General features: G+C 33.0%; 2 protein-coding genes across 2 annotated transcripts; one reads left to right on the top strand and one right to left on the bottom strand.

Moving 5' to 3' along the window:
- Positions 1–1,762: 1,762 nt before the first annotated feature.
- Positions 1,763–7,314, bottom strand: LOC116028955 (SNF2 domain-containing protein CLASSY 4-like). Its single transcript, XM_031270812.1, has 4 exons — positions 5,225–7,314; positions 4,659–4,814; positions 2,641–4,533; positions 1,763–2,134 (listed from the first exon to the last, which is right to left on the bottom strand). The coding sequence occupies exons 1-3, from the start codon at positions 7,205–7,207 to the stop codon at positions 2,698–2,700; spliced, it is 3,975 nt and encodes a 1,324-aa protein (XP_031126672.1). The 5' UTR covers positions 7,208–7,314; the 3' UTR covers positions 1,763–2,134; positions 2,641–2,697.
- An 11,141-nt stretch (positions 7,315–18,455) lies between these two features.
- LOC116030841 lies at positions 18,456–20,596 on the top strand. The gene is made up of 8 exons (XM_031273193.1): positions 18,456–18,489; positions 18,565–18,659; positions 18,737–18,861; positions 19,086–19,178; positions 19,278–19,410; positions 19,494–19,778; positions 19,850–20,083; positions 20,198–20,596. The coding sequence occupies exons 5-8, from the start codon at positions 19,402–19,404 to the stop codon at positions 20,270–20,272; spliced, it is 603 nt and encodes a 200-aa protein (XP_031129053.1). The 5' UTR covers positions 18,456–18,489; positions 18,565–18,659; positions 18,737–18,861; positions 19,086–19,178; positions 19,278–19,401; the 3' UTR covers positions 20,273–20,596.
- Positions 20,597–20,612: the final 16 nt, after the last annotated feature.

Here is a 20,612-nt window from a genome sequence, read left to right as displayed (position 1 = left end):
TTTCTTGTAGGATGAAAAGTATGGCATCCCTTGCCTTAGAGAGTTCACTGTGGTCTGTGGTATAGTCCTTCGAAGTGTTCCCCTCTCTTTGATGTAAAAAATAAAATCTTTAATTAATTAATAATATTAATGTTGGGTTGTGATATAAAGGTTCATAACAATTTGGACAACTCTACTCAATCAACCCGAACTCTGGATAATTAATTATTATACCATAAAAGCATCAATATCAGTTCACATTTTGCACAGTTTTTAATGTGCCATATAAGAGAGAGAGAGAAAGTTGGGCAAGAAATAAGAGAAAAAGAAAAAAGAGAGTTGGGCAATAAATAAGAGAAAGAAAAAAAAAATGAAAGGCAGACATTGAGTCAGCAATCTGTTCACTTTTTCAATACACTTTTACAATAAAACAGTGAACCAACGAGATAAAAAAAATATATTAGTTCACATTTTTCAATGAACTTTTACTGTTCCAAAAACTCTATTTTGTAAATGGAACTCTTTTTTCACTCTTTCATGTTGGCTTTAATACTCTAAAAAGTCATGAAAGAACCATTGATGTGCATGCTCTAAAGGCTATGGTCTACTATCTAAGGTGAATCATAGTATATTAAATTTATTTGTAATAAATTGAATGTTTATTTTTAAAAAATTTATTTTTAGTATACTGAACGTCTATTTATTTAAAAATAAATTTTTAATATGTAAAAAAATAAATTTTTATAAATGATTCATATTGCAATGTGAATCATACAATATGATTTGCCCTAAACAATCAAGGAAACAACAAAATAGTCCAATTTGAGGCAAGCGTCAAGCTCATCGTTGTTGCATCAGAATACAATGAGTCGTGATTTTAGCAAGGTTGCAAAAATCGCTAGGCACCCTCTAGGCGGTTAGGTTTTTTTTTTTTTTTTTTTAATTTTAAAAAAAAATTTAAAAATATTTTAAGTGTTAATAATTGTAAAGTGTTTAATATTGTAAGTCTTTACACTTTAATAGTTAAATATTTAATACTTATTAAGTTATTAGTTATTACTTATTAATTATTAGTGTATTACTTATTAGTTTAATTTAGTTATTACTTATTATTTTATTATGTTATTACTTATTAGTTATTACTTATTATTAGACTATTAGAGTATTAGTTAATACATTATAACATTAATAGTTTAAATGTTTTAGATTTATAATTTTTTTTTAATTTAAAAAAAAAAAAAAAAAAAAAAAAAAAAAAAAAAACAGCCGGCCAGCCTAGGCGCCGCCTAGTCGGCCGGCTAGGCGCCCGGCTGCGGAGGAGGCCAATTTCGGCCTTCCTTGACGCGGCCGGGCGCCACCTAGCGCCTAGGCGCAGATTCGCGATTTTTGTAACACAGGATTTTAGTACAGAATGTAGATAAATAAATAAATAATAACAATAACATTAATCTATTTCAACAAAATCAACCAACTAGCTACTCCAAAATTAACCAGAATTTAAAAAATAAAAAATAAAAAATAAATAAATAAATAAATAAATAAATAAAAAGACAAAGAATTAACCAATAAACTCAGTCCCTTGATTATAGGTGTTGCTTATATTGTCTCTCAATTACTCCAATAGCGATGCAAATATTAAGTATTTGTCTCAAATTAACCAAAATCAAGAAAAAAAAAATTCAACTTCATATTATGTTTGTTAAATACAGAGCTCCTAAAAGAATATTTAAAAAAAAAAAAACTTTGAAAAAGTTTTATATAATAATTACTAAATATCAAGAGATATCGAGGATAACATTAACATGGATTTAAGATAAAAGTTTCCAAAATAGCTTATGGTGTGGCTATTGGCTAAGGCAGCCACAGCATACAAACAGATTTACAGCCAAAAAAACATTCAGCAAGTTAGCAAAAGATTCCTAAATGCCTGGAAAATGTCCCAAAAAACCACACACAAAACATTTTGTAAAGGCATACAGACATCATGGATTACCACAAAAATCACTCCAATGCCCAATTCTTGAAGGAGAGATTGCAATGAGCAGCGCTGTTAACTGCTAGTTAACGAGGCATCCAAAACAGACTTTGAGTTCATCAGATCATTATATTCCAAAACCGATCTGATCACACTACGTAATGTATATACAAATGATGCCTGAAATGAAGAAAGAACGAGGTAGGATTGAGAAACGAGAGGATGCAGATGGATCTTTGATGTAAGCGTGTGATGAAACAACATTTTATGTATGCAAACATCATAGCCGAAGGGGTCAACCACAGCCAAATTAGTCAGGCTGTTGACTTAGTAACCACAAGATTACAAATTTGACTCCTAGCAGGAGCGGCCTATTGGCCTTCAACCTAAACTGGTTTACCTCCTTGTGATCTGTTGTTGATTAGGGTTATAAGACGAGGTTTACCCAGTGCACACTCTCGGGTAGTGGTTGTGGGTTTCCCTCGTCCCCCCAAAAAGAAACATCATAGTGGAAAAGTATTGGTTTTCAGATTCTGTTTGTTCAGATCAAAGCATTCACTAGCATGTATATATCAACACCTTATTTGCTGCAGAAGTAAAAATGAATCAAGCAAAGCATTGGGGCAATTTTCATTTTCAGATCTGTTCAAATTCTAGAAAAGCTGAAAGAGTTTGAAATCTCATACCTTTTAAGACAATTGGTTTGGGTTGCAGAGAGCCATCACTTGATTTCTCGAGACAAATCATTCCACAAAGTCAAATGTGTCGATTAAATCTAATTCTTTCGGGTCATGACCTAGGCGATCAAATATATGGCGGTGCTTAGGATGCAGAATCATGGCTTCCAATATTTTGTCTTCAGAAACCGGGAGGCCACTCTTGCAAAGAAGCCCATCAGATGTAGAAAAGACCAACTCAGATATGAAGTCCTTCTTCACCTGGCAAGCATATTTCCTAGCCTCCATGGTTGAAGAAATCAAGTGATACACATGCACAATCTTCTTTTGACCGAGCCTATATGCCCTACTAATCGCTTGCCTCTTAACTGAGGGATTCCAAACAACGTCGAGCAAAACAACTCTTGAAGCCCCCACGAGGTTTATTCCTTCGGAACAAGCCCTGGTTGATGCGAGAAGCACCTTCACTTCACTCTTGGGATCATTAAGCGTATTTATAGATGCTTGGCGATGATGCACATCAATTTCGCCATCCATATGCAACACTTCCCGGCCTTCAACCCAATCAAACACAGATTTTAGCTGCTTCTTAATAAGCTCCATTGGTGCAATATACTGACTAAAGACTATAACTTTTTCGCCATGCGAAACACTTAAGCGTATCAGTGCAAAGAGGAATTCGGTCTTTACTCCCGCATCAGGATTCAATTCGAGTTTTTCCATCTCCCTACTGTATTCAGAAAAGTCTGGAATATCTTTCGCCAGTGAGGGGTGAACAGATATCTGAGTCATGAAATGATCTTCCTCAAAGAATTTTTTCTGTGGCATTGCACTGAACAACTTCTTTTGCAAACTCGTGGGCTTTAAGTAGACCAAAGTGCTCCTTATGCCAGGAAGGCGCTCTTGCAGTACAGAGCCGTTGTGTACATGGACTAGCGGGGCAATGATTCTCTTGAGTTCCTTTATGTCATCGTTCTTGTTCTTTCCAATAGAACTAGTAAGACGATCCCATTTCTTCTTTGCTGCCTTCGTTCTCCGCATCTTTTTTAGTTGACTTCCAGAAGAAAAATTGGAAAGTTTTGGAGAAACAAGGCAGAGGGTGTTATATAGCTCATCAAAGTTGTTTTGGAAGGGCGTTCCAGATAGGATAATTCTCCGTGGCGTTTCTAGTTTCGACAAGGCCTTCCAAATAAGACTATCATCGTTTCTTGGAGTGTGCCCTTCATCAAGCACTACTAGACCTGGAACTCGAAGAAGAATTTTTCTCAACATGTCATCTTCTTTATTTTCTTTCACTCTGACATACTGCTCAAACAGGCGATAGGTGATTCCCAGAATACCCGAACCTTCTGCCCACGAATACACCTTCAGCATTCGCTTCGATTCTGTGCTTTTGAATTCATTCCGAAAAGTATGCGAGATACTGTTTTCCCTTCCCGACAACACTGGATTGTTCACGTTGTGGAAGGGAACATCCACATCCCATTTTCGGAATTCATCTTCCCACGTAAGAAGCATGCTTCGCGGGGCTATGATTACTGGATGGCTATCAGGGAAGAGTTTCATGAACGACTGGAGAAACACTATCGTGAGGCGGGTTTTCCCAGTACCAGGTGCGTGCGAGATTATGCATCCCTTCCCACAATCAGACTGCAGCTTTTTCAGATTCTCGATGTGAATATCCCCGCCAATGTTTCTCCACAAGAACTCAAACCCCTCGCGTTGATGAGGATACATTGTTCCTTTAGTCTCCCGAGGAAGAATGTCCCAAACTGTTGTTCCACCATGGATTGAAGTACAATGATTTCCAGCAGTGCCATCCAATGGGAGGTTATCACCATTTAAGGGACAATGTAAGTCGTCATAGAATCTCATCCCTTGTCTCCTCCCGGTTTTATTAGCCTGCAAATAGTAGCAAGATAGAAACGCATGAGACCATATCGACACACTCAGTAGAACAGACCAGCAATTTATACATACAATTCTAACAAATACTGATGCAAAAGAGGGCACTTTCAAATACTTACAAATTCGGGTAAGATGTACTTCATCTCCAGACGCACAAAGGAACAATACTTGCAGATTAGCCCGATCTGTTCATCTAAAATAAGAAGATGGTTCCCCTTTTGGCAGCAGACATCTGAATCATCATGTTTTTCTGCAGATACGTTGTCTTCATTCACCTGTATATTTGAAAAGAAATGGAAATTTCTCATATTACAAAGTTAATCTAGATTAATTAGGTTCAGTCTTGATGAACAAGTGAACTTTCTTTCATATACATACACATGTGCATACATGTATCACCGTGATAAATATATGCTTCTAATATTGACACATCACATATAATATATTAATATCAGAAATGTAGTAAGAAACATACCGGTTTTATTATGATAAACAATAAAGAACATTACAGCATATTAGCTAGCACATAATGCATGAACGATTTTAGCTTGTATGAAGCATGTTATTGTGGGAGCTCTGACAAATTCACGAACCACAAAAAGTTTGCATGGAAAACTAGAAATCTAAACATTGGGAGGATAAGTGAAACCGGTTTAAAAGCTAAAGCATCATAATATGAACCTACCGAAGGCTGAGTGGTTGTTAAGCTATCCTTGACTTCCTGTAGACCTGTTTGAAGATCCGCAAAGAGGCTGTCAAGTTCTTTCTCCCATTCCATTTTCTCAGGTGGAGTAGGATCTTCATCCTCAAACCGGAACTTTAGAGGCAACTGTCCGGGAATATTCTCATTGCAAAATTGCAGATTGTTCTTGGGGATATCCACATTCTTTGATATAGAGTTGAGAAGTATTTTCTTAAAGTTAAGTTCTCCCAGTCCATGTTTTAACTTCGTCCTTTTGCTTGGGTGCTCTACGTTCTTTTTGTCTTTATTAACATGATTTCGCATGCGACAATCATCTTTTTTGTCCTCGTGAGACTTTTCTTTATTAACATGATTTCGCATGCGACAATCATCTTTTTTGTCCTCGTCAGATGAAGTCTCAGATCCCCAATCCTCCTTAGAAGCAGGGAGTGGGTTTCTAACATTTACGGGATCCTTTTCCTTCATTTCACATTTGGAGACTGAACGGGACCTAAGCTGATATGCAGGACCATCCTTTATATTAACATTATCCAAACCTTCAACCTTTGGACTAACATTATCACCCGTGATCTCCAATTTCTCCTTTCTCTTTCCCTTCTTATTCATCTTCATCTTCTTCTCTGCCCATTTTTCCAATTTATCGGTACTGTCTGATGAAAGAGCAAAAGATTCACTGCAATTGTCATTATCCTTCTTCTCACTTGCATCACCAACATCACTCCCACATTTTATATCATCCACCGCCTCATTGTTCCTCTCTACCCCATTTTCTGACTTTTCTTTACAGGACGGTGGAACAGCCAAATATTCCTCCAAGAATTCTAAATAATCCTCGTCATAGTCAGAATGCTTCTCACTCAATGGACTTCCACGAGATTCACCGCTATCAGTACTGAAATTATCTACCGAAACTGCCTTTTCCTCCACCTTTTTGCTGCTCTCCTCCACCCGGTTGTCAGTTTTCTCTGAAAGTATTGATTGAAGGGTAAATTCTTCTTCCCCAGCAGTAAGAGTTTCATCCTCATCTTCATCTTTGCCTTCTGAACTAACATTATCATCATCAGTTTCAATTTCTTCTTCCCCGATAGTAAATGTTTCATCCTCATCTTCATCTTCGCCTTTGGAGCTAACATTATCATCATCAGTTTCAATTCCTTCTTCCCCGACAGTAAGAGTTTCATCCCCATCTTCATCTTCGTCTTCTGAATTAACATTATCAGCATCAGTTTCAATTTCTTCTTCCCCGGCAGTAAGAGTTTCATCCTCATCTTCATCTTCATCTTCTGAACTAACATTATTAGCACCAGTCACAATTTCTTCTTTCACCTTACCCTTCTTGTTATTCTCCACCTCCTTTACCACATTTTCTGATTCAATCAAAAGTTCAGTATAATCACCATGATCCGTATTCCTTCTCCTTTTCTTATTCTTCTCTAATTCATCCAAGAATTCAGTATACTCATTATCAAAATAAGCATTCTTCTCATCCAACAGACTACCACTCACCCTTTGTTCTTTCTCCTTACCCTTCATGTTCTTGTCCACCGCCTTTCCTGCACTATCCAAATGAGGATCGGTAGAATCAATCAAGAGTTCAGTATAATCACCACGATCATTCGTTCCACTGCCAGCACTCCTCCTCTTTTTCTTATTCCTCTTTAATCCCTCCTTGAATGAGAAATTATCAGCATTACTAGAACTGCCACTCAACCTAGCTTTTTCCCCAACAATTTTCCCCAGCATTGTACTCGTGGAACCATCACCAGGGACATCAATGCCCTCTGCAAATTCAGAGCTTTTCCCATTTCCATCAACACCCTTTTCACAACAACCATGCTCACTGCTTCCATTACCACTAAATCCAGATGACTCGCAACTTTGACTTAATTTTCTCTTCTTTTCCTCATTCCATTCTCTATAATAATTATCCCACTGTCTCCTGGTATAAATCTTCCTACCATTCATTCCTCTTCACCTGCATTGGTAAAAGAAGAAGCAAAACAAAACCACCCAAATCAGCCCACATTTAAGGAAGAAAAAAAAAATGAAAACAGATTTGGGGGCAACCCAGCCAATTTGTTCGTCCTGTTGACTTTATAACCACAAAATTTCAACTTTGGCTAGGAGGCTAATTGACTTTCTCGTAGACCTCATTGTGGAACGGGAGGCTTATTGACTTTATTGGTTTGAACTGATCAACTATAGACATCATTGTGTAACGGGAGGCTAATTGACTTTCTTAGTTTGAACAAAGCAAGTATAGACCTTGTAAAGGGCACCCTTAAATAATACTACAAATTCGACGACTCCCAACATGAGGGGCTTATTGACTATCTTGGTATGAGCCTCAATGGGGTTCTTCCCACAAGGCATGCACTCTCTCAGATAGCTACAGTTTCACTCATTACCAAAAAAATATATGAAAACAGATTCACCATAAAAGCATCTCATCACATACACAGAAAAGGAAAAAAAAAAAAAAACAAGAACATGCATTGAGTATATATACGCAGATAAAAGAGGAAATGGAGGCATGAAGTGCGAGTAAAATCTTGAAGGGATGAAAGTTTTACCGTGAGTGATGATGATTGATGATGAGAGCGGAGTAACATAGAAGAGTTGGGAGTGATCGTGAAATAAAGTGCGCAGTAGGTGGGTTAAAAAGGAAATACGAAGAGACGTGGAGAGAGGGAATTGGAGAATATATAGGGAAACGAGAAAGTAGCTAAACGTCAGCTCACTCCTCACCCAATTAAATATTTTTGTGTTTCATAATTATATTTTTTTTTTCTCAAAAATTTCAAAATCATTTTTCTAATTTTTTTAAATTCAAAATTTTATTTTCTACAAAGAAATTAATAACTAAAATTAATATTTAAAGAAAAATACTTATAAATACAAATTTATATCTTACCAGACCCGTCATGATTACTGATAGTGACACTACTAGTTGAGTTTAGGTTCCGAACTAAACTTTTTAAGCGGGGAAATAAGTTTTACTGTTGAACCTGAAGATGTGAAGTTCCAACATGTCATAGGACCATGAATAAGCAATGGAAACCAATCAAATCACGATGTTTGATTGAAACTTGAGTTTTAAAGAAGAAGACACATATTTTCAAAAAAAAAAAAAAAACACATCTTTAAGGTTTTCTTGTTTTTTTTTTTTTGAAAAGGTTTTCTTGTCTTATAAGAGTGGTGGAATATTTATAGATCTACTTAAAGTAAGGTCAACTAGAGTTTTTGATTGGTTTTTTCATGGCAAAAAAAAAAAAAAAAAAATTAACATTGACTATTTTTAGCTCTTCCTTCTCGCAACCACTCACAATGAAATTCTTTTTTTTTTTTTTTTTTGCCATGAAAAAACCAATCAAAAACTCTAGTTGACCTTACTTTAAGTAGATCTATAAATATTCCACCACTCTTATAAGACAAGAAAACCTTTTCAAAAAAAAAAAAAAACACATCTTTAAGGTTTTCTTGTTTTTTTTTTTTTGAAAAGGTTTTCTTGTCTTATAAGAGTGGTGGAATATTTATAGATCTACTTAAAGTAAGGTCAACTAGAGTTTTTGATTGGTTTTTTCATGGCAAAAAAAAAAAAAAAAAAATTAACATTGACTATTTTTAGCTCTTCCTTCTCGCAACCACTCACAATGAAATTCTTTTTTTTTTTTTTTTTTGCCATGAAAAAACCAATCAAAAACTCTAGTTGACCTTACTTTAAGTAGATCTATAAATATTCCACCACTCTTATAAGACAAGAAAACCTTTTCAAAAAAAAAAAAACAAGAAAACCTTAAAGATGTGTTTTTTTTTTTTTTTTAAATAATGGTCATTGCAATAGCAACAATTTCTTAATATTTTATTTTATTTTTAAAAAAAAATTATTTATTAATTTTATTATTAAATTTATAATTATCAATTAATATATAATTTATTTAAGCGATTTCTTAATATTTTATTTTATTTTTAAAAAAATTATTTATTAATTTTATTATTAAATTTATAATTACAATTACAATTTTTAGAATGATAATAAATAAAGAAATAATTAAAATATAGCAGGTGTAAAATGGGTAGAATAAAAAAAAAAAAAAAAAAAAAAAAAAAAAAAAAAAAGAACTTGTTAAAAATGTTAAGGTGGATGCTAGAACCCATTAAAAAAATACTAAAAAATTAAAGAATTAAAAATACAAAAACCTTTATATTGATGTTGCTCTAATTAAGGATTTAAGGTACTAAGATAGTCTTAGTGTCTTACAAAACACAAACCTAGAGCTCTTGTTATGGGACCCTTGGATACTTACAACTCTTCAATAGGTGTCCAAGATCCTTATTTATATCACTTAACATGTGGTTTTTCAATTTCCATTTTATCATTTTCATTCTCCTACTACTTCATACAAAAAGAAGTGGAAACCTGATTTTTACTAAGCACTATCATAGTAAATTTTAAAAGAAATAATTAAGTTTTTATTTCATAAAGTATGATTAATTTTAATTGTTTTGCATACAAATGTATGGACTCAAAGACTATTTTGTATACTTAATTAAAAAGTTAAAACTTAAAATTTATCCAAAAGTTTTTTTAAAATAACTATTATGTCCAAATGTATATATTATAAATTATAATTAATTTCTTATCTCTGCTCTTACATCAAACTAATAAACTACTAAAAGGTAGAAATAAAAATGTAACCTCACTTGACATAAAAATTGGTTAATTCACAAAATGTGAGATTAAATTAGGTAATAAGCTAGATTACGTCAAGGGCGCGTTTGGTTCACGGAATCTTGGATTACCCAGGTATAGGATTACCTCCAGGAAGGTAATGTGAGATTTTGAAAATGTAAGATTACCTTATGCGTTTGGTTTGGATTATGGAATATAATATTGCCTTGTTTGGTTAAGGGTTATATTTTAGGTTATATGGATCAATTTACTATAATGTCCTTAATATATATATATATATATATATATATATATATATATATATATATATATATATATATATATTTATATTTATTTATTTATTTATTTATTTATTTATTTATATGTATGAATATATATCAATACTTAAATATTAAAAAAATAAATATATAAATACACGCACATGTATATTTGATTATATATAACATATATTTATTCCATAATAATAATAATAATAATAATAATTAGTTAACAATGGCAAAATTGGAATAAATCAAGGTAATCTAAGATCACCTAAGAAAATGAGAGTAATCACATTACCTTGAAACATTACCACCACATCAGCTTTGAGATAATATAACATTACCAGGTAATCTCATAACTTGAATCAAACGGGGTAATATAACATTACCAAATGCAGATTACCTATGTAATATTAGATTACCTGAACCAAATGGCCCCCAAAGTTAATTAATGTGAGATTTTGTGAAGGTAAGATTACCTTTGTATGTTTGGTTTAGATTGTAGGAATACAATATTACCTTGTTTTNAATGCAGATTACCTATGTAATATTAGATTACCTGAACCAAATGGCCCCCAAAGTTAATTAATGTGAGATTTTGTGAAGGTAAGATTACCTTTGTATGTTTGGTTTAGATTGTAGGAATACAATATTACCTTGTTTTGGTAAGTTTTATATTTTAGCTTATATATATATATATATATATATATATATATATATACTTGACAANATTTTGTGAAGGTAAGATTACCTTTGTATGTTTGGTTTAGATTGTAGGAATACAATATTACCTTGTTTTGGTAAGTTTTATATTTTAGCTTATATATATATATATATATATATATATATATATATACTTGACAATTATGGACACAATCTGTTAACACGACACAAAATTGGACGTGAAAATAACGGGTTAGTGTTTAGCCTTAATGTGCCCCGGGTCGTTAACGGGATGACCCGTTATGTTTCGTGTTAACTTGTATACACGAACCTGTCTACACAAACTTGTTTATAACCCGCTAAGAACTATTGTCACTTAAGTAAGAACCATTCTCATGAATAAGATTACAAAAGATATCATGAACATGACTAATGATGAATTTACTATATTATGGCAAGATTGTACACCAATTATTTATGTTTATTAGATCTATTAGTGCTTGTGTGGTTCACATTGTTTTGACTCAACCTCTTGCCTATTGTATAGCAGTTAGTTGAGTCTCCTAGCTAATTGTATTACTATNTATATATATATATATATATATATATATATATATACTTGACAATTATGGACACAATCTGTTAACACGACACAAAATTGGACGTGAAAATAACGGGTTAGTGTTTAGCCTTAATGTGCCCCGGGTCGTTAACGGGATGACCCGTTATGTTTCGTGTTAACTTGTATACACGAACCTGTCTACACAAACTTGTTTATAACCCGCTAAGAACTATTGTCACTTAAGTAAGAACCATTCTCATGAATAAGATTACAAAAGATATCATGAACATGACTAATGATGAATTTACTATATTATGGCAAGATTGTACACCAATTATTTATGTTTATTAGATCTATTAGTGCTTGTGTGGTTCACATTGTTTTGACTCAACCTCTTGCCTATTGTATAGCAGTTAGTTGAGTCTCCTAGCTAATTGTATTACTATTCAATTGTCAGTTTCTAATCAATAACAAAGCAGATTACCTTCATTATGTTCAACCCTTTGAAATTTGAATTTTTATTGTGTTCAATCTTATTCTAAAAACTAGTATGGATTTTTTAATTATTATTTTTGGATGTTATTTTATGAATGTTATAAATTGAATATTTTTTAGTTTGTTTGATGGACTGAATTGCAGGTTTTTTTTTTCTTTGTATAACATTACTTTAAATTTTAGTTTTTTAAAATATATTGTTAGGTTTAGCGGGTTAAAACGAGTTTGGTGTCATATCGACACGACTCAAAACCTGTTAACAAAATGCATGTGCCTATCGTGTCAACCTGTTAACAAATTGTGTTCGTGTTAGAAATTTGAACCCGTTAACCTTAACGTGTCGTGTCCGTGTCCGTGTTTAGCCTTATCGTGTTCGTGTCGTTATCATATCGACCCGTTAATAAACCTATATACACGAATTGACATGTCTATATAAGGTTGGTTTACCTCCTTATGATTCTTTGTTGACTATGATCACAAGGCAGGGCGGAATTTATTTAAGGTATACTATCATATAGTGACTGCAGATACTTTTCATTTTGGTTAAGGGTCCGTTTGGAAAGCATCAAAATGACTTCTGGAAAATGTTTTCTGGAAAATGAGTCATTTTTCGGAAAACAGTTTCATTTCCAGTGTTTGGATGTATTATGGAACACTGTCTTTGTGTGTTTGTTTCATTTTCTGGAAAAAGGATAGAATTGTATAATTAAACACTGTAATTGTTTTATTTAAAATATAAAAAATTATAATAGTTATTAAAATAATGGTATGTAATAAAAATAGAATTTATAAAAAATAAAAATAAAAATTTAAAAAAATGTAGCAAAGATTTTCGGCGGTTTTCCCACCTCCTTGGTCCATGGTCATGAGTGATATGGCTTGATTTTGGTCGAAAACATGTGAAACAGCTATTCTGGCGATTCCGTAAAATGACTTACGGAAAAAAATTTCGTAAGTCATTTTCCGGAAAAATGAACTGATTTTCCTTGGTCAACGGAAAACATTTTCCGGACGTTGCCAAACACAAAAAAACGGAAAACATTTTCCAGAAGTCATTTTATCGGTTACCAAACACACTCTAAACCTAACGCAGAATCTCTTTAGTATTTTTTTTAATGTAATTTATGACTTATTACACACAAATAAAATTTACTCGCCAAAAATCTTGTGGTCTAGTGGCACCCGGTGTCCCGAAAAACACCCTCACATAGAGATTAGAGTGGGTTCGAGCCTCAATACTACATTGGGGTCAGTAGTACTGCAATAAATAAATAAATAAAATTTGCTCATTCAAAAGTGATACGGAGTATTAATTTCAAAATATTTTAGAATTTACCCCACACATGGTGTCTAACCAGTAACCAAAACCCCACAAAATGGGTTGAAGCAGCAGACTTGTTAAACTATGAAGCTGGGCCCACATGCAATTCCCAAGTCTCCAATAGGCCAGCCGTCAACTCGGTCCTATCAAAGGATTCATGTTAAATCCTAAAGTAGGGTCCAAAGGTAACCCCTCTCAGCTGTCGCCCTGTCGGAATCAATAAAAGCAAAGAAAATATTAGTTGTAGTCTCACTCTGGCAAATTATTCCACGCATCATAATAAAAAGTACGAGTTAATTACACTTTTAGTCCTGTTACTATTGAGATCCTATTAATTTGAGTATGCGACTTTAAAAAGCAACAATTTAATCCTTTGACTATTAATTTTTTGAACGAATTTGGTCCTTCCGATCAATTATTGCCAAAAAAACGAAATTGTCTCTAAAATGTTTATTGTTTGAGGTAAAATGGTCAATTGATTATTTAAAAAGAGCAGAAAATTATTACCTTTCGTCGGAAGTCGTTCTCGGACCCATTATCAGCTTCATCCTTGCCTTTCGCTGAAATTTCTACCGACGACGATCCCCTACACCCTCGCCCGAGTCAAAGTCAAAACCCTAACTCCTTCAATTCCATCCTTGAACCTCCGTCTTATGCTGACGCCATTTTCCGGTCCTTTGACGCCGACCATACTTCGCCGGAAGTTAACGGGCATGACCAATCCGGCGCATCGCCATCGTCATGGTCGTCAACGCCAATGTCTGAGTACCTTCATATCATTGTCTCCGATCCGCAGAAGGAGCAGGAGCTCACGAAATCCCTTGTTCCGGGAGGGAGTACTTATGTTACCTACCTAATTACTACGAGGACGAACTTACCTCACTTCAGTGGAACCGAATTTAGCATCCGAAGGAGATTCAGAGGCGTGATGACATTGTCAGACTGGTTATCAGAAGCGTATCGATGGTTTTTCATCCCTGTAAGGCCAGATAAGAGTGTGGTAGAAATTCATCAAATTAAATTAATTAGTAAGAAATACACACACACACACACACACACACACACACACACATATATATATATATATATATAATATTTTGTATATAAAATATTATATATTTTATAAAATATATTATGTAAAATAATTTTTTTGTTTAGTTAATTTGATTAACTATTTCACCAATATGAAATGTTTATTAATCTGATTTTAGTTAATATAATTAATTCAGTTCAAAATTAATCGAATTAATCGAAAGAACACCCTTAGTCTTCACTCTTCATGATGTGTGTATAAAGAATAGTTGAAGCAATTTACTTAAAGGTTGTTTAGATAATTTACAACTAACATAATTAGAGTGGTCCATAACTAAAATCTAAAAAATATTGTCTATTTCGATTGAAAACACAAATTGTGTAGTTTTATGTGTATTTAATGTATCAAATAAGTGATATATTTTTTATACAAAGTGTGAAATAATAAATATTATTGTAATTATGAGAAGTGACAATTGTTATGAAAAGTCCTAATTTAAGTAGAAAATAAATTGCCCTCAAGGTATTGGTTTAATGAATGATAGATACTTCCTCCGTCTCATTTTATGTGTCTGTTCGAATAACGAGGCTTGACTGAAATTATTTATAATTTAATTTTTTATAATATTAAGTTTAGAATTAGTATGTAAATTTTATATATTTAGAAATTACATTAAAAGTACTAATAAACACAAAAAAATAAAATTTAAAATTTATAAGAAAATGCTAATAAAAATAAGCAAAGAAGAAAGAATTGATTTAACCAATGAATAGTAAGTATGACATATAAAATGGGACAAAAGGCACTTAAAGATTTGCTTACCGCGAGAAGGGTAGAAGTTCAATTCCTACCATGAAGTGTATAATTTGGTGTTGAGTACTTGAGTATTGAAATTATATTGACTCGATTTACCTCCTTATGAGTATGGGAACAAGTTCATGAGATTCAAAATATAGTCATACAAAGTCAGGATACATCAATTATAAAAAAAAAAAAAACATAGAAAATAAAATGTGAGGGATGTAGGGAGTAACCAATAAGAAATTGGAATTGTGATATCACACAAAAAATGAGTAAAATGTTATGCAACTTTCTATAAAAGACAATATTGACAATGACATATTTAATTTTCTCACATTCTCATTTAGCTTGTCTTTTTAGACCACTAGCACACACAAATCCCTACTCACACGCCCACCGGCCACCACTAAAGAAATGGGTAATTTGATTTCAGCCCCTAAATTTTTATCTTTGGAAAAATGATCGAACAGTCCATTCAGTTTTTGATAAAAATTAATTAAACTCTTGAACTTTAAAAAGTTGCAATTAAATATCTTATCTAGTTATTTTGATGCGTCAAGATCCATTAACCGGTAATCCTATCAATTATACATATTAAATTATTAAAAGCTACTGATTTCCTATTTAATTTCTTAATTCATCACCAACTCGCCATCATGTTCACCGTTGTCTTCCTCAGACGAAGAAGGCAACCATGGTCTTCCTTCAGATTTGAAGAACGCATTCGACAACTTCAATAGTGGTTAATGGCGGTTTGACAACCATGTAAACAAAAATCATGCCACATCATCATAAATTAACAGGCATGTTGGTTACATGTAAACAAGGTTTAAATGGACAATTATTTTTATGAATAATTGTACTAAGTTTAGGTGCTTAATTGTAACGTTTTAATATTTGATAGTTAAATTACTTTTTTGTTAAAAGTTGGAGGACCTAATTCACTCTTTTCATCTTTTCATAGACAAATGTGATGAGATTTGAATTTAAATTTATAAATAAAATATGATTTTAACTTGTAATTAAATTGAACAACAAAATTTTAAAGGATATATGGTTCAAACTATCAAATTTCTAAATTTAACATTTTCAAAGATCTTACATTAATTAAAATTTTATAAGAAAGAATTTTTTGAGAATATATGAACTTGAAAATTATTTTTGAAATTTAACATTATTTAAAGAAATATCACATTCTCGACAATTATTAAATGTCACCTTACAGGAAAGTTGATCATGAAAAAAAATATATTACGTCTAATTGTTTATTTTGGACTTTTAAATTTAATTATATATAAGTGTAAATATAAAATAAAAAATATAATATTTATTTAAAAACTTATGTCAAAATATAATATATAAAATATTCAACAAAGAAAAACATAATTCAAAAATTCACTTAAAAGTGACATTTTCGTGCATATTTAGAGACAAAATTATCTACCAAAATTCAAAATCAACTTATTCCAAAGGCAAAGGTCATTAAGATTCCGACATCTAAGTGGCAATGTGGCACCAATGACATTTTCATGCATATTTTGTGTATTTTTTCCTCTTTTATTCTTCATTTTCTCTAGTGAGAGTAACAAAAAGCCAAAGACCTTGTGGTCTAGTGGCACTCGGTTGCCACATGGAAGGAAGTGGGTTGGAGTCTTAGTGGAGACGATATTGGCTCTTTGTGCTTCATTTGGTTGAGAAAGTAGTGATGAACAGATATTACATTGTAATAGACTCAATAGTACTCAAAAAAAAAAATCTTTTGCTTAATTAGCTCATTGTCAAATGCCTAAATTAAAAATAGAGTCCAACCGAGAAATATTGTATTAGGGTTAAATAAGAAACAAATAAATATTGGGCATAACTAGTTTTTTTTTTTTTTGGAAGGTCCACGAGGTGTCCTGAGCAGGCCCTTCTAACAGGAGGCACTTTTAAGCCTGTACCATACTCAGACTAATCCCCGCTCGCACCGGGCCGGCCCAATTAAGGGGCAAAGTGCTGGCCATATTGGTTTCTCCATTGGGTATAACTAGTTGATACTATTTGCTGATTTTGGAGTTACAAAAAGTTAATTAATAGAACACTTATATTGATTTTTTAAACAAGTTAAACAACTAATAGTGGTCAAATAAGTCAAAATTAACTTTTTTTTTAGTACTACTTATTAGTTAATTTTGACTGTAAGTCAAAATTAACTAATAAGCTAACTATTTTACTAAACAGAATCATAATGAGTGGATACACATCTTGTAATAGGTAGTTACTAACAATTTAATCAACATTATGTTAAAAGTTGATAAAAAAAAATTCATTTATATCTTTACACATTTTATTTAATCTCTTATTATAATAAAGAGAGGGAATTTGACCAACAGATTTGCTCCATTCTCCCGCCCAACAAAATTGATTTTCGTTTTGCATTTTTTTTCAACCACAAAACATCTACAAAGTAATCCTATATTTTTGGCTTAGTGTTCCCTTATTCCAATTGTCATCTGAAATGTTGTGGTGGAGATTTATGTTTCCAAAGATTTTTGTGTTGGATGCCGTTTCAATTTTTGTTAAATGGTTTACGCATGCTTCATGATTGTTTTATTTTTGAATTTAGATTGATGATTGGTTGGAAAACAAATTTAGATTTAATATCCGATTTTACTCTAAATTTCTATTTATCTAATATTTATCTAATTGGTCGACTACTCCTGACCTTTTTAATGATGAAGCTATCGAAAATCGAAAGGTTTTTGTTTAGGTTAGCTGCGGTATGTCGTAGCTATACCATGATTACATTGAACTTCTCAATGCAAATGCTATCCTATATATATATGTATAAGTAACTACCACTACCACATCACCCGATCGGATCTGATACAACCACAATCCTTCATTTGCCTTCAATTATCTGTCTTTCATGGCTGGCCAATTTGTGCTATGTTCTCAGTTGAGACCTGAATCCACAGTGAAAGCTATTAGAGTTCGATTAGTTCGAACTTATGAGGTACGGGACAAGGAGAAATCGTATGACATTAAGACTATTGAATGCATATTTCATGATCAAGAGGTTAGTGATGTTTATGCCCATGTAGTAATGAATGTTCTTACATTACTGCTGTTTTTTAACTATTTGCATGCTGTTGTTTTATGTATGTAGGGGACCTTTATCCATGGTACTATTAGTAAGAAGCAGGTTGAGCAATATGCAAACAAGTTTAAAGAGGGGAAAGTGTATGGTATAAAGAATTTCATGTGTATTACAAACTATTTTAAATATAAAACTTGTGTGCACCCTTTGATGATAAGATTTAAACAAGACACATTGGTCAAGGAATACAAGCGACTGAATTTTCCTAATCTAATGTTCCGCTTAAAGTCATTCCCTTCCATTATTATGAAACAAGATGTGGATGAGAAGGTGTTGATAGGTATGGCTTCTAATTTCGGAGTTTTCCTAACTAACTACAATTTGCTGTTATTCTAAATGATTTGTGCTATTGTAGATATCATTGGCAGAGGTAGAAATATACTCTCCTATAGAGAGGGATATTGGTGGGCGAATGGTTAGGCTAATCGACTTTGTCCTAGAGGATGCAAGGTATTCCTATTTCTTTATTTTTGCAGTTTACTTTTATGTTATATGTACTATTTTATTTATTTATTTTTCTTCTGCAGTGAGAATCAACTACACTGCACAGTTTGGGATGGTCATGTGGATGAGCTGCTTCCTTATTTCAATTCTACTTCAGTTGAGCAAGTTGTTCTATTGTTGCAGTTATGCATACCTAGGTTTCTAGACAGTAAGTAATATGCTCCTAAATCTTTTTTTTTCTACTGATTATGTAAGCAGAAATCATATCAAGGGACTGTATAAATAAAGTATTGGTTACCTGCTGAATTGTTTTATTTGTCCTATCCCATATATGTTTCGTTGTCGATCTTTCCCACCCTCATCCTTTTTAGAGTGCTGCCTGCAATAACAAAATAAGATTGTTAGGCTTCTAATATGTCTTCGTTTGTTTAGGTGACGAAGTCAGAATTTCCAGTTCATTTGATGCGACAAAGTTATGGTTTCATCATAAGAGACCACAGTTTACTAACTTTAATTTGTGAAGAGGTAAGTTTATTACTAAACGAAATTTCTAATTTTTTTTATCCTTTGCGTGTTAACCATCCTACTATGCAATCAATTCTAATTACATCCTACACCTTTCAGTTTGCCTACTGTCTATACTCCTATAAGGAGAACTCAATCTCAGTCTAGGCTGTATTCAGTGAAGAAGGAAAGAGGATCATCAAGTGTGGAGTTTGTTGTCTCTACGATTAAAAGTGTTTATGCAATGGAAGAGGTAAGAGTATTTTGTGCATATCCTTGCATCCTATTCTACATGTTGTGTAGTTTAGGTGCTGACCTTCAATTTCAATATGGCAGTTAGGAGAGTTCTGGATAGCTTGTAAGACCCTTGGGGTTGAGTCATTAGAGCAATGGTATTACATTTCCTGTGGACAAAACACTTGCTACAAGAAGGTAGTCCCAATAAATGGTTTGCTACACTGTAAGAAGTGTGGTAGAGATTGGAAAGAAGGTATTGTTAGGTACAAGGTTCTGTTGCGTGTCAAGGACAAGTCAATGGATGTTCCAATATTGTTGTGGGATAGGGAAGTGGCAGAGCTGGTTGGTGTGTCAGCAGAAAATCTACTTAAGAAATATGGGGTGGTAAGTGTGGTTCTATTTTGTTTTTTCTTCTATTCAATTGAGACTTATATCTACTGTTCTTAAAATGCTAGGAATATGAGGGTATTCCTCTTGAGTTGCTGGCTCTTACAAACAGGAAAATGCTCTTGAAGATTAAGATGAAGAAGCAGCAGGTTTATGGTCTGCAAGTCCCTTTTACTGTGATTGCTATTGATAGGGGAAGTGATGCAATAGCTAAATTTTGTGGTGATCTTGAGGGTGACGGTGTTGTTGGAGTTGGTTCACCTTTACTGGATGATGAGGGCAGTGTTATGAATACAGATGAGGTAAAACTCCACTTTTCTCTTTTTTTATTTTTTTTATTTTTTTTATTTTTATACTTAAACTACACAGATAGTCATATTGAAGCTCAAATTGTCACTTTCTTTGTTTCTTTTTAGGATTTCTTTGTTGGGCATGATGTAGTCAATTTGGGGGATGATTATGAAGATGTAGTTGAGGTGAATGATGGTTAGTTATTGCCTGGAAATGGTGGAGATGATTTGGCTGATGTTCCTTTAGGTCAGGAATCTGAAAATGGTTTACAGAATGCTATACCACATTCTGTTAAGAGGTGTCTGCGGGAAGATTTCACTAATGTTGTGGTTCCTAAAAAGCGAAGGACTTTGGTCATCAAGGAAGAAGATGTTTAGTTTGTTTGTTTTTACTGGGTGTAAGGTTTCATGTGCTTATTCTACTACTATGTGTTATTCTAAATTACTCTAAAATCTGTGCCTAGGATATCTGCATTGTGCAGCTATTTAACTAGGCTATTTTGTATCTGGACTGATCCTATGTTATGCATATGTGATATAT

The sequence above is a fragment of the Ipomoea triloba genome, chromosome 9 (genome assembly GCF_003576645.1).
Source record: "Ipomoea triloba cultivar NCNSP0323 chromosome 9, ASM357664v1".
Taxonomy (NCBI): domain Eukaryota; kingdom Viridiplantae; phylum Streptophyta; class Magnoliopsida; order Solanales; family Convolvulaceae; genus Ipomoea; species Ipomoea triloba.
The sequence above is the reverse complement of the archived record's forward strand: the minus strand, read 5'-3'. Positions and strand labels throughout refer to the sequence as shown.

What these genes read in the sequence shown, in the direction of transcription:
- LOC116028955 (XM_031270812.1), bottom strand. Translation starts at nt 7,207, where the DNA reads ATGAATGGTAGGAAGATTTATACCAGGAGACAGTGGGATAATTATTAT. An exon ending in TAACAACCACTCAGCCTTCG is followed by an intron (nt 4,815 to 5,224) that starts GTAGGTTCATAT and finishes TCAAATATACAG; the next exon opens with GTGAATGAAGACAACGTATC. An exon ending in AGTACATCTTACCCGAATTT is followed by an intron (nt 4,534 to 4,658) that starts GTAAGTATTTGA and finishes TACTATTTGCAG; the next exon opens with GCTAATAAAACCGGGAGGAG.
- LOC116030841 (XM_031273193.1), top strand. An exon ending in TACTTAAGAAATATGGGGTG is followed by an intron (nt 19,779 to 19,849) that starts GTAAGTGTGGTT and finishes TTAAAATGCTAG; the next exon opens with GAATATGAGGGTATTCCTCT. An exon ending in GTGTTATGAATACAGATGAG is followed by an intron (nt 20,084 to 20,197) that starts GTAAAACTCCAC and finishes GTTTCTTTTTAG; the next exon opens with GATTTCTTTGTTGGGCATGA.